General features: G+C 39.1%; 1 protein-coding gene across 2 annotated transcripts in view; it reads left to right on the top strand.

Annotated features, from left to right (window-relative positions):
* The window catches only part of SAE1 (SUMO1 activating enzyme subunit 1), a 103,185-nt gene extending 101,407 nt beyond the window's left edge, over positions 1 to 1,778 (top strand). For both annotated transcript variants that reach the window (XM_077131337.1, XM_077131338.1), the window contains exon 9: positions 714 to 1,778. In XM_077131337.1, the coding sequence (XP_076987452.1) occupies positions 714 to 806 (93 nt within the window). In that variant the 3' untranslated portion in view covers positions 807 to 1,778. The remainder of the gene's footprint in view (positions 1 to 713) is intronic.
* Positions 1,779 to 14,440: the final 12,662 nt, after the last annotated feature.

Genomic DNA, 14,440 nt, shown 5'->3' with positions numbered 1-14,440 from the left:
CCCTTTCAGGGTTAACAGCCTCTGAAAATTCACTGACACCTATAAACCCTTTCCCCAGAAAAATACATTTACACATGTGACTCGGCAGGTAATCTCAGAGTACCATTCCATCTTTAAATGTGCTCTGTCCTCTTGTTAAAAAACCCACAAGCTAATCACCGTTTCCATTGCTGAATAGCATTTCCCAGGGCCTGTGGATCCCAGCCTTGGACCGTCCTATGAAAGCAGGCAGCCTCTTTGCCTCGAGGCAGGTGCTGCCTTCTGCACCTTTGTTTATCTCCCACAAATATGTCCCTAGGGCTATGAAGGTGGTAACTCTAGACTTAGTGAAATGAATTGCTATCTGCTGGCTGAAAGGACATAAATAATTTGACTATAATTTTGTCAAGAAGTACTCTGTACTAGACATTGTTTTAGATACTTGAAGTATATCATCTCTTTTCATCTCCAGGATCATGCATTTGTTACTCTCATTTTATAAAGGGAAAGTAAGGTTCTGAGGTTAAATGATCTGCCCAGGGACACACAGCTGCTGAGGGACAGAGCCAAGAGTCCTATCTTTAGACATTTCCATATATCCCCTGGGGGGGTGAAATCCCCCCTGGCTGAGAACCACTGCCATAGGCTAGACTGCTTTTAGAAGACTTTTTTTTTTCATTTTGTCTTCTTTTTTAAGCACTTAAGCTGAATCCTTTTCTCATTCTTCTCCCTAGGCCCTGTCTCAAAGGGACCCTCCTCACAACAACTTCTTCTTTTTTGATGGCATGAAGGGGAATGGGATTGTGGAGTGCCTTGGCACCAAGTGAACCAAAGCCTTGGCAGTCATGGAGGTGCTACCCGCTAGCATGCCCCTTCCCACTACGATGGCCGCTCCAGACGAGGGAGGTGGGAAGTAATTGGACCAATACACACCATTTCCTGCAAGCACTGGGAGTGTGCAGATGTGCTGCTTCTGATTGCCAGCAGCCGCTAAACAAGGGACAGAGGAACTAGCTGTCCCCGTTCCAGCACTGCTCACGACTGTTGCCTAACCCCACGCCTGCCGGCTCCCTTGAGTGGTGATCACCTTAAAGCACCTCTGGCACCTTCTTCTGTCCTGGTGCTGTCACGGCATCCTAGCCCTCTAGGGGTATTGTTGGAGATGCCTTCCAGGAACCAGCACACCTTGTTGCTTAGGAGCCTTTTCCCACCTTCTTGGACTTATTCCCCACTTGATGTCATATAGAGAGGATCATAGCTGCAGGTGGGGAATAAGGTCCAGGCCTGATGAAATACTAGTGGAACCACAGTTTCAAATTCAGACAAGTGCTTTAGAGAAGAAAAAGCATAACAGGCGGAATGTATTTCCTCCGAAGTTTGAGATCCTGAAAAACAACAGGTGCCATCTGGTGTGCTGTGCTGCGTGAGTTTTAGTTTAGGATTAGTTGAGGTCTAGCATGGGTTTTGCAAAAGGAAATGTTACCAAGTCCTCTTGGATATTAGAACAAGACCTTCCAAGTTGAATAGTTCAGATATTAGTGGGAGAGCTTGTTTTAAAACGGCAAATGCCTGGCTCCCACTCTTGGAGATTCTGATTCACTGGGGCTGAGTTAGGACAAGGAGCCTGCCCTTTTAACAAAGCCCTCAGTAACTGAGGCAGGCACAGGCCAGTCTGGAGGTGGTTTTCTCAGTTGTGTCAGCCCTTCATTTACTCTGAATCACAGCAGTTTGTGTTTTACATATTTTCTATATTTCCCTTCGTTTAAAAAAAAATAGAAATAAAGTTATTTGCTTTAGGATTTGCTTGTGTTTCTTCCAAATTAGAAACCTCATCTGGCAGAGAGTGAGCCTTCCATTGGCTTTCTAGACCTGATGAAGTGTCACTTGATGCTCTAACACTACTCCAAAATTCCTTCCTTCTGTCAATCTTCCTGCCTCCATTTTTCTGGGTAATGCAGCAAGAATTAGGCTGCTCAAATTCTAAAAGACTTCTAATTGTCTTGAATAATTCAGCTAAATAGTGGCCGCTGTCAGTGGCAAGAATTACACTAATAATGGAAAGGTATAAGCCAAGTGATAATGATACTGCTTCTGTTTTGGTTTTCTATGTCCAGGCATTGCGCAGAGTAAATGTGGGTGATAACCCTATGTTAAGTGATAGCTAAGTCACTTGCCCCAAGTCCCATAGTAAGGGTCAAGGCTTTATTTGTAACATGAGGTTGATTTTACTCAGTGTAAGCTTTGCCCCACTATACTTCACACTCTCTTATGTTTGTCCTTGATACTAAATTGTGTGAGGTTTGGATTTTGGCCAGTTTTGCATAAATCCTCTCCTTTCCCATTTCAGTCCTACTTTATGCAGTGAGAGTTTGGCTGAGAGGAACTGATATTCAGTGGGAGGAGGAATGAGATAACCCACCCCTTGCCATCATCCTTGCTTCTGCTCTGGATGAGGATAGAGCTGCCAATGAGGTGTTTCTGGAGGCTAACAGGTCTCATTCTGGACACTTAGTGCTTAGTCCGTGGCTCTAGTTTTATTGCTGCATGAATCACACATGGGTTTTTGCAATTTTGAGCTAATTATACCTTTTACTTTGCAATGTGGGGCCTTGGTCACAAGGGGGAGCAGGTGGATCTGGATGAATAAAAAATGATTGTAGAATCTTCTCTGAAGCTTCAAACTTTTCCATCCCTCTACCTCTAATGGCAGAGATTGAGTCATCCAGAGAGGACCCCTAGGGAATCTGGGAAGGGTGGAGAGGTGGAGCTTAAAATTGTCAGCCCCAGGCAAGAAATGTCTTTAAGTTCCTTAGAATTTTACATTTCTCCGTGGTTACATGTTTGTATTATAAAAATGGATTTCTGTAAGTCTCTAGGAAGCCGCACAATGATTGACCTCTGGCTTCTTGTGCCTCCAGGAGGCATACGGTATGTAGTCCTTTTGAGAAGGAAGATCTAATATATGAAGGTAACAAATTTTGGTTGAGCCGCCATGGGATGCTGCACTTACCAAATGAGAGAGAAGGGGCTGCCAAGTTCCTTCTCCCCGCCTCCCGCCTCCCCCCCCCCATTCCACGTTTCCTGTTTGGTATGTGGGATAGGCAAACTAAGTACTTAATGTGTGAGGTCCTTGAAACCTCACAACACTTTAGTGGACTAGGGAGTACTACTAAAAGGGGGAAAAAAAGCAATATATGTATGTACAAGGTAAGAATTTTAAAATACTATACAAAGTTATCAGTCCCATGGCAGCCCCACTTTCCATGTGTCCCTTTTGCAGTGCAGGCGCTTTTGCCATTCCAATATTTTTTAATAAATATAAATGTATGTGTGTCTATTGAGGTTTGCCCTATTTAGCCCCTTTACAGATGAGGAAATGGAGATGTAGGTTACAGTTGGCAAGTCAAGAGAGTTTAATAATAGCCGATATTCATCATGCTCACACTAGCTGCCTGATAGCATTCAAAATACTTGAACCTAAGCTAAATTATTTGAATCCTCACAGCAAGCCCTTGAGGGCAGCACTGTTATCAGACCCTTCTGCAAATGAGGAAACAGACTACCCAACAAGTAAGGGACGGAGCCAGGACCACCCCCTAGGAAGCCGTCTAGCAGGACACAGAACAGAATAGACACTCACTTAAGGGCACTGCTGCGTGTCTCAGTGCAGGGTGAGGATGAGACTGGGCCTAGACCCAGGAGACACCACTCAAAGTCCTCAGTCACTTTGGATGCTGAGATAACAGCTGGGTCCTAAAGAGCAGGTGGGTTTAATATTTAAGCTTCTAGTAACAGTGAAGCAGTACTCAAGTATAAAGAGTAAAGATTACTCTCCACTGTTTCTTGCAGCCTCTCAGCTTAATGTTGTCCACCTAAGTAGGACCAGCTAACTTCACAGCTAGCTTTGGCCACCCAGAAGCTAAATCAGGGTTTAGGGGAGAAATATGGCATGCTGTTTGAACATGTCAGCTGTATCTTGTATCCACTCCCCAAAGGTCGCCCTCACCAAATGTTGAGAGTAAATCCTCCAGACTAGCTGGGTTGAATCCACACTCTACCACTTAGCTGTGCAATCTTTGGCAAATAGCTTCTTTATCCCAGTTGCCCCACCTGTAAAATGGGGTAATAGAAGTACCTCCCTCAGAGATGTGAGAATCAAATGAATTACATACTTTGAATAGAAATTGATAGATGTTAGCTACTGTCATTATACATATTCATAAATAGCTGTGTAGTTTTCTGCAACTAGCTTGTTTTTCTGTCCTACAGATCTTTTTCTATGCATAGTAGATAAAATTCCAAAACCACAAATGAACCATCATCTACTTAATTGGTCTGCTGCTGAGTGACACTGAGTATGTTTCCTTTGTGCACACTTCAGAAGGACTCCCCAAAGGAAAATTCCAAGGTTAGAAAGCATATAAATGCATTTTAGATGTCGATACTTTCCAAAAGATTATTGGATGGTAGTGTTTAGTGGTGATGAGGTTTTTTTTGTTTTGTTTTGTTTTGTTTCCATACAATATTTGCTTTTTTTATTTCTGGCTTATTTTGCCTCACCAAATGTCCTACAGGTTCATTCACAAGGTAGCATGCCTCACAACTTCATTCCTTTTTGTAGCAGCACAATATTTGATTATATGTATACACCATCATTCACCAATCTACTTCTCAGTCAGTGCATCCTTCAGCAACCTCTATTCATTGGGCATAATGTATAATGTCCAAAGTCAGTAGTCCATCAGCACGCTCAATTTTAGATAATTTCATTATTCCAAGAGAAAGATAACCATTAAACGTACCCTCACCAAATAGAAAATCCAAACCTTTCCTTAACTCTTGTACTCCCTCCATTGTTGATGGCATTTGCCTTTAATATCAGGTATCCCATTTAAAAAGAAGTAGCTAGGAACTTTTAATTTGTTTTTATAGTTATTTTATAAGTATGTATTGACTTGAGCTGTGTGCCAGATATTGTCCTGGTTGCTGGGTAAATGTAGATAATGACAGATCATTGTCTTTGAGGAACAGAAGTAACAGACAAGTAAAGAGAATCAAAGTACAGTGTGGTCTGTTCTAGAAGAACATTAGAATTCAGAGAACATGGCATGTAGTGGAGGGATCTGAAACTAAGCCTGGTAAGGGTGTGTGTGGGGAGGGGTCTTCACTGAAGAGGAGGCCTGGAATCTGTATTTTATTGAATAGTTGTTTTGGACAGTAATGGAATGTTAGAGCAGAAAGAATCTCAAAATGTGCAAGTACTTGGAATTTTGAATTATAGGAAAGTTTTTTTTTTCAGTGTTTTAACATAATTGTATTACAGTTAGGTAATATTGTGCTGTCCATTTCTGAGTTTTTATATTCAGTTCTGTTGCACAATCTGTATCCCTTCAGCTCCAATTACCCAATATCTTACCCTATTTCTATCTCCTGATGGTCTCTGTTACCAAGGAAATATTCCAAGTTTATTCACTAATGTCAGTTCATATCAGTGAGACCATACAGTATTTGTCCTTTTGTTTCTGGCTAATCACATTCAGCATAATGTCCTTAAGGTCCATTCATGTTGTTACATACTTCATAACTTTATTGTGTCTTACAGCTGCATAAGATTCCATCTTATGTAAATGTCACAGTTTGTTTAACCAACTGTTGATGGACATTTTGGCTGTTACCATCTCTTGGTAATTGTTGATAATGCTGCTATAAACATTGGTGTGTAAATGTCCATTTGTGTCCTTGGCCTCGTGTCCTTTGAGTAGAGACAGCATATAGATGGGTCCTGTTTTTTAATCCATTCTGCCAGACTATGTCTTTTGATTGGAGAGTTTAATCCATTAACATTCAGTGTTATTACTGCATGGGTAGTACTTTCTTCTACTGTTTTGCCTTCTGGATTTTATATGTCATATCTAATTTTCCTTCTTTTTACCTTTACTCATAGTCTTCCTTTCTACACTCTTCTCCACACCTCTCTCTTCTGTCTTCGTATCTGTTTCTAGTGTTCCCTTTAGTATTTCTTGCAGAGCTGGTCTCTTGGTCACAAATTCTCTCAGTGATTTTTTGTCTGAAAATGTTTTAATTTCTCCCTCATTTTTGAAGGACAATTTTGCTGGATATAGAATTCTTGGTTGGCAGTTTTTCTCTTTTAATAATTTGAATATATTATCCCACTGTCTTCTCGCCTCCATGGTTTCTGCTGAGAGATCTGCGCATAGTCTTATTGGGCTTCCCTTGTATGTGATGGATTGCTTTTCTCTTGCTGCTTTCAAGATCCTCTCTTTCTCTTTGACCTCTGACATTCTGATTATTAAATGTCTTGGAGTATGTCTATTTGGAGCTATTCTCTTTGGGGTACGCTGCATTTCTTGGATCTCTAATTTTAAGTCTTTCATAAGAGTTGGGAAATTTTCAGTGATAATTTCCTCCATTAGTTTTTCTCCTCCTTTTCCCTTCTCTTCTCCTTCTGAGACACCCACAGCACATATATTCATGCGCTTCATATTTTCTTTCATTTCCCTGAGCCCCTGCTCATATTTTTCCATTTTTTTCCCTATAGTTTCTGTTTCTTGTCGGATTTCAGATGTTCCATCCTCCAGTTCACTAATCCTATGTTCTGTCTCTCGAAATCTACCATTGTAGGTTTCCATTGTTTTTTTCATCTCTTCTACTATGTCTTTCATTCCCATAAGTTCTGTGATTTGTTTTTTCAGACTTTCAATTTCTTCTTTTTGTTCTTTCCTTGCCTTCTTTATATCCTCCCTCAATTCATTGATTTGGCTTTTGATGAGGTTTTCCATGTCTGTTCGTACATTCTGAATTAATTGTTTCAGCTCCTGTATGTCATTTGAATTGTTGGTTTGTTCCTTTGACCGGGCCATATCTTCAATTTTCCTGGTGTGATTTGTTATTTTTTGCTGGCGTCTAGGCATTTAATTACCTTAATTAGTTTATTCTGGAGATTGCTTTCACTTCTTTTATCTAGGGTTTTCTTGCTGGATGAATTTGTTGTCTATCTGTTCTTTGACATTCCGTTCAGCTTTATCTGGACCTTTAGCTTAAGTTTTGTTTAACAGAGGAGAATTTTTCAGTTCTTGTTTTCTTGTTTCTTGCCCTGCTTGTGTGGTGCCTTTCCCCCACACACACTTAGGAGGGTCTACTTAGATATTATAGACCCCAGCCAGATTTTCCCAGACCAAACTGGCCTCCTATCAGGAGGAAAGAGTCACCTGTTTCGGTTTTCCCTGAGGGTGAGACCCAGCAGGTTGAAAGACTTTCCTGTGAAGTCTCTGGACTCTGTTTTTCTTATCCTGCCCAGTATGTGGCGCTTGTCTGACTGCAGGTCCCACCAGCATAAGATGATGCGGTACCTTTAACTTTGGCAGACTCTCCCTGCCGGGGCGTGGTGGAGACAGAGGAGAGGTTGTAGGCTGGTTTTAATGGCTTCAAATTACCAAGCCCTGGTGTCTGAATTCCTTGATGGAGGGATTCTACCTGAGTGGGGTTTCACCCCTCCCCTGGGGAAGGCACAAGCTCCAGATAAGCCCCCAAAAGAGCTCACTTCTGCCTATGCCTGGGGCAGTTGCAGCCTGAAAAGGCCTGCCGCTGTATCCAGAGGCAGCCAAGCCTTTGTAGATACACAGCCACAAAAACCTCTGTTTCCTTCTTTTTTTTTTTTCCCCTTTTTCTGTCAGTCCTGCCCCCCTGTTACCGGGGCAAAAATGAGCAACCTCCGCTTTGATCAGGTTCACCTAAGCTGGGGGCCTATTTTTAGTAGTCAGAATTTGTTAATTAGTTCCACAATTGGCATTTGATTGTGCCCAATCCCTGCTGCTGGTAAAGTCCTTTCCTTTCCCCTCTGGGAAGCGGTCTGTGGGGGAGGGGCACTGGCCGCCACAGCTTTGGGAACTCACAGTTCTGGGGGCTGCTCGCAGCTGGTCCAGCTGGTCCAGACTTGGGTACGCTGTGTGTCCGGTCACTATCTTGGCTCCAGGAGGTGTTCTGTACTGTTTCTGGTTATTTAGTAGTTGTTCTGGAGGATGAACTAAAATGCACACGTTGTTAAGCTGCCATCTTGACCCGGAAGTGTCGGTGATGACGTTTTGTTTTGTACTTTGTTTTTGTTTTTGTATTTTTTACATGGGCAGGCACCAGGGATCAAACCCGGGTCTCTGGCATGGCAGGCAAGAACTCTGCCTTTTGAGCCAGAGTGGCCCACACTGTACTTGTTTTTTAACTTTTTATTCTGAAATACTTATTGAACATACAGGACAGTTACAAAAATACCCTATACAGAAAACTCCAATATACCAACATACCTGTATCTCCCCTAGATACCCAATTCCACCAATGTTAACATTTTTGCAACATTTTCTATATCCAGTGCATCTGTTTACCTGTCAATCCATTTGCTGAACACTTGTGTGTAGATTGTATATGTTGCGCTTCTTGAATAATTATTACTGCCATTTACATTTCCTAAGAACAAGAATATCCACTTACATAATCACCTTAAGTATAGTTAAGTTCAAGAAATTTGACATTGATATAAAACTTATTGTCTATATTACAGTCTTTCATATGTCCCAATAATGTCCTATTTTTTTTTGTACGCTGTATTGTAGGATCACATTTCATTATTTTTTCATTTGAGTATCCTATTACTGCAGTACATTTGTTGAATTTTTTTGTCTGTTTTTTGTTTGTTGGGAAGTGCATGGGCCAGGAATTGAACCCAGGTCGCCCACATGCAGGTGAGAATTCTACCACTGAACTACCCCTTGCACCCTCCCCAATAATGTCCTTTTAAAAAAATATTTTTAGTTGCAGTAAAATATAACTGATGAAAATATTTTTACTGTTTTAAGTGGATAATTCTTTGACATTAAGTAACATTGATAATTCTGTATAACTTTCACCATTCTTATTTCCAGAGTATTTTCATCATCCCAAACTAAAATTCATACTCATTTAACAGTAATATCCCATTCTCCCTACCCCCCCCACCTGATGACCACTGTTTTGCTTTCTGTCTGTGAATTTGCTTATTCTAAATATTTCATGTAAAAGAAATACAATTTTATCCTTTTATGTCTGGCTTATTTCACTCAACATTATGTCTTCAAGGTTCATCTATGTCGTAGCATATGCCAGCACTTCTTTTTACAGGGGAATAATAATTCAATTTTTGTATGGATATATGATACTTTATTTATCCATTCTTCTGCTGATGTACACTTTTGCTTCTTCCTTTTGGCTACACTGAATAATGTGATGAGCATTACTGTACAATATGAGTTCTTGTTTTTAGTTCAGTTGAGAATATACCCAGGAGTGAAATAACAGTATCATGGCTATTTCTGCAGCTATGTAAATTTCTGAGCACTTGACAAGCTTTTCCATAGTGGTTGCACAAATTGTACATTCTCACCAACAGTATTCAAGGGTTCCTATTTCCTTGCATCCTCACCAACACTTGCTATTTTCCATTTTTTAAATAATAGCCATTTTAGTGAGTGTGAGGTGGTATCTTACTATAGTTTTAATAGTATTTCTCTAATGGCTAATGATCTTGAGCATCCATTCATATACTTATTGGCCCTCTGAATATTATCTTTGGAGAAATGTTAATTCAAATCCTTGGCCGTTTTAAAAATTTGGTAGTTTGTGTTTTTGTTGTCGAGCTGTAGTTATTCTTTATATGTTCTGATTATAACCTCTTATTAGATATATGTATCTAAATATTTTTTCCCAATCTGTAGGTTCTTTCATTTTTTTTCTTATAATATTTTTTAGTTTCCTAAGCTACTTAAGCAAATATCATGAAATGGGTTGAGTGAAACAATGGGAATTTATTTGCTTACTGGCTTGAAGTTGGGAAAATGTCCAAATCAAGGCATCATCAAGGTAATGCTTTCTCCCTGAAAACTGGTGTTATGGGGCTGGCTGCCAGTGATCCTTGGTTCCTCTGGCACATAGCAGCATCTCTTGCTTTCTTCCTTCTCCAGGTTCTATTTCAGCTTCTTGTGGCTTTCTTTCCTTCTGACTGAATTTCATTCCACTTATATAGGACTTTAGTAATAGGATTAAGATTTAGCCTGATTGAGGTGGGTCACACCTTAATTGAAATAGCCTCATCAAAAGGCCCTACTTACAATGGGTTCACACCCTCAGGAGTGGATTAAATTCAAGAACATATTTTTCTGGGGTACACGCAGCTTCAAACCACCACAATGTCCTTTGATGCATGAAAGTTTTTAACTTTGATGAAGTCTATTTCACCTAATTTTTTTGTTGTTATTCCTTATGTGCTTTTGGTATAAAATCTAAAAATGCATTGCCTACCACAGGGTCCTGAAGATAGTTCTCTATGTTTTCTTGTAAGAGTTTTATAGTATTAGCTTTATATCTAGGTCATTTATCCATTTTGAATTCATTTTGCAGGTGTCCCCATGCATCCTTTTGATCTTTTTATATGTGGACTTTTCAGTTGTCCCCGCACCATTTATTGATGAGGGTTTTATTTCCCCATTGAGTAGACATGGCACCCTTGTCAAAAATCAACTGGCCGTAGATGTGTAGATTTATCTCTAGACTATCAGTTCTGTTCCATTAGTCTATATGGAACTAGATGTCTATCCTTATACCAGTAACATACTATTTTAATTACTGAAGATTTGTAGTATGTATTATAGTCAGGAAGTGTGAGTCTTCCAACTTTGTTCTTTTCCGAGATTGTTGTGCTTATTTGGGGCCTTGTGATTCTATATGAATTTGAGGATCAGCTTTTCCATTTCTGAAAAAGGGTTCTGGAATTTTGATAGGAATTGCATTGAATTTGTAGATTGCTTTGGGCAGTATTAACATCTTAATTATATCTTCTAATCCACAAACATGGGTGTCTTTCCATTTACGTAGGTCTTTAATTTCTTTCAGCAGTGTTCTGTAGTTTTCAGTTTACAAGTTTTTCACCTCCTTCATTAAATTTATTCTTAGGAATTCTGTTCTTTCAGATGTTATTGTAAATGGAATTGTTTTCTTGATTTTCTTTTCAGATTGTTCATTTTTGGTGTGTAGAAACCCAAGTGACTCCTGCATTGTTTATCTTGTATCCTACAACTTTGCTAAATTGGTTTATTAGTTCTAGTAGCTTTCTTGTTCATTCTTTGAAATTTTCTACATATAGAACCATGTCATCTGCAAATAGGGATAATTTGACTTCTTCCTTTCCAATTTGGATACCTTTTATTTCTTTCTCTTGCCTGATGTCTCTGTTGAGAAAATTCCAGTACAATGTTGAATACATGGGTTACAGTGGGCACCTTATCTTGTTCCTGTGTTAGGGGGAAAGCTTTCAGTCTTTCGCCATAGGTATAATACTTGCTAAGGGTTTTTCATAACTGTCCTTTATGACATTGAGAAAGTTCCCCCTGTTCCTAGTGTTTTTGTCATAAGAAGATACTGGATTTCATCATGCCTTTTCTGTACCAGTTGAGATGATCATGTATACTTTTTCCCTATATTCTATTAATATGGTGTATTACTTTGATTGATTTTCTTATATTGAACCATCCTTCCATTCCGGTAAGAAATCACACTTGGTCATAGTGTATAATCCCTTCAATATACTGTTGGATACAGTTTGCCAGTATTTTGTTGAGGAGTTTTACATCTCTTTTTTTTTACATTTAAAAATATATATTTTTATTGACAAACACAAACATCCTTAACATACAGACATTCCATACATGGTGTACAATCAGTGGCTCACAATATCATGAAGTAGTAGTATCTTCATCACCATGATAATTTTTTAACATTTTTTATTGTGAGATATAATATATATAAAAGAAAATTTAAAGTATATATATATATTTTTTAATTTTTTAATTTTTTTTTAAAGTATATTTTAACAAGTAGTTACAGAACAGATTTCAAAGTTTGGTATGGGTTACAGCTCCACAATTTCAGGTTTTTTCTTCTAGCTGCTCCAAGACACTGGAGACTAAACAGAAGTATCAATATAATGTTGAATCTCTTTTCTTAAGAGGTATTCATTTATAATTTTATTTTCTTGTGCTGGCTTTATTTGGCTTTGGAATCAGGGTAATGCTGGCATGATAGGATGAGTTAGGAAGTACTCCCTCTTGATTTATCTTTTGGAAGAGTTTGAGAATGTATGGTGTTAAATCTTCTTTTACTGTTGGAATTCAGTAATGAAACCCACTGGCCCTGGCTTTTTTGTTATTGTGAGGTTTTTAATTACTAATTCAAGCTCTTTTTTTTTTTATGTTAGCTGAGAATTTTGTTTGTTTCTTACATCAGAGTAGTTTCTGATATCTCAAGGAATTTATGCATTTCATCCAGGTTTTCTAATTTGTTTATATATGTAATTGCTCATAGCACCTCATATAATCCTTTGTATTTCTGTGAGGTTGGTAGTAATAGCCTCACTTTCATTCTTAATTTTAGTTATTTGTCTCCCTCTGTCTTTTTCTTTGTGAGTCTTGCTAAAGGTTTGTTGAAGATATTGATTAAAAAAAAACAAAACACTTTTGGTTTTATTGATTCTCTCTATATTCTCAGTTTCATTTGTCTCTGCTCTAACCTTTCTTATTTCCTTCCTCCTACTAGCTTTGGGTTTAATTTAATCTTGTTCTAGTTTTTGGGTGTGGAGTTAGGTTATTGATTTGTGATCTTTGTTATTTTTTAGTGTATGCAATTAGAGCTATAAATTTCAGTCTGAGCATTGCCTTCTTTGCTCTGTCTAAGTTTTACTAAGTTGTGGTTTTATTTTCATTTGTTTGAAGATATTTCCTCATTTCCTTCTTGATTTCTTCTTTGACCCACTGGTTGTTTAATGGTGTATTGCTCATTTCCATATATTTGTAAATTGTCTAATTTTCCTTCTGTTATTGATTTCTAGCTTTTTATTCCATTGTGGTCCAAGAAAATACTTTGTATAATTTCAGTATTTTTTTTATTCATTAAGACATGATTTGTAGCCTAACTTATGGTCTATCATGGAAAATGTTCCAAGTGCACTTGAGAAGAATGTGTATTCAACTGCAGAATGTTCTATATATGTCCACTAGGTCTAATTGGTTAATAGTGCTGTTCAAGCCCTCTATTTCCTTATTGACTTTCTGTTTAAGTGTTCTGCCAATTATTGAAAGTGGTATATTGAAGTCTACAACTGTTATTGTAGAATTATATTTCTCCCTTTAATTCTGTCCATTTTTGCTTCATATATTTTGGGGCTCTGTGATAAGGTGCATATATGTTTATAATTGTTATATCTTCTTGCTGGATTGAACCTTTTATCAATATATAATATCCTTCTTTGTCTATTATAATGTTTATTAACTTAAAGTTTATTTTGTCTGACCATAATATAGCTACTCTGTTTCTCTCTCAGTTTGTTTACATGGAATGTGCTCACACCCACATGTGCTCACACTCAGCGGTCACATCCAGGAGGGTACTCACAGAACATCTGCAGAGATTAAACACACAGTGAAGAATGTGTCCCCACTGGTGACCCAGGCAGAGTTCCAGAAACAGTCACCCAGCATTGCCCTTAAAAGCATTCACGTATGACCAATACACAGGACAGCATTTGGGGTCACGAACCTGGACTTTAGACCCAACCTTATGAGTCCCCACTCAGCCACTTACCAGTAACATGAGACTTGGATGTATCTCGACCCACACTTGGAAACCTGCCAAGATCCTCTGATCCTACAACTCAACTCATACCCACTTGCTTTCTAAAATGCTGCAACCTCAGAGTCCTCATGCAAACAGGGAAACTGAGGCTTGGGTCCCTGAGCCTGTTCCATCTGATGTCATGGTCAGACTTTGATGGCAGAGGTGAGGGGGCATGGCAGAGCTCCTTGGTCCTGGTATACCCAAGTTCTAAGGCTCTAACTCTGATATTTTGTTCATGTCTAAGTTCATTTGCTCAGTGGCTATTTCCCATCTACCTCCTACCTGCCCCCAGTGCCAGGCTCCCGGGAGAACCACTCAGCCCTGCAGAAGCCCCAGGTGGCCCTGCAGAAAAGGTGGACAGGGATCAGATATCCCTCATAAGAACATGGAATGTTGCATACATGAGGGTCTGGCAGTCCTATTTTGTTCCCAAGAAACAAGGACGCTTAATGCCTGTCTTAGTTTCCAGACTGCTATTGACAAATACCACAGTGTGGCATGGTTTAAACAATATTTATTGTCTCACATTTTTGAGGCTAGAAATCCAAAATCGAAGTATCAGCAAGACTTGCCTCCTCCCTGAGTCAATGTTCTGTTCTGGTGTTGGCTGCTGGGAATCCTTGGAGTTCCTTGGATTGCCTGTCACATAGCAATGTCCTCTCCTTTCTGGCTCTGTAACTTCTGGGTTCTCTTTATAAGGCCTCCAGTATTCTGGATTAAGACCCACCCTCATTTACTCAGGCCGTAACTT

The sequence above is a fragment of the Tamandua tetradactyla genome, chromosome 16 (assembly GCF_023851605.1).
Source record: "Tamandua tetradactyla isolate mTamTet1 chromosome 16, mTamTet1.pri, whole genome shotgun sequence".
Classification (NCBI taxonomy): Eukaryota; Metazoa; Chordata; class Mammalia; order Pilosa; family Myrmecophagidae; genus Tamandua; species Tamandua tetradactyla.
The sequence above is the reverse complement of the archived record's forward strand: the minus strand, read 5'-3'. Positions and strand labels throughout refer to the sequence as shown.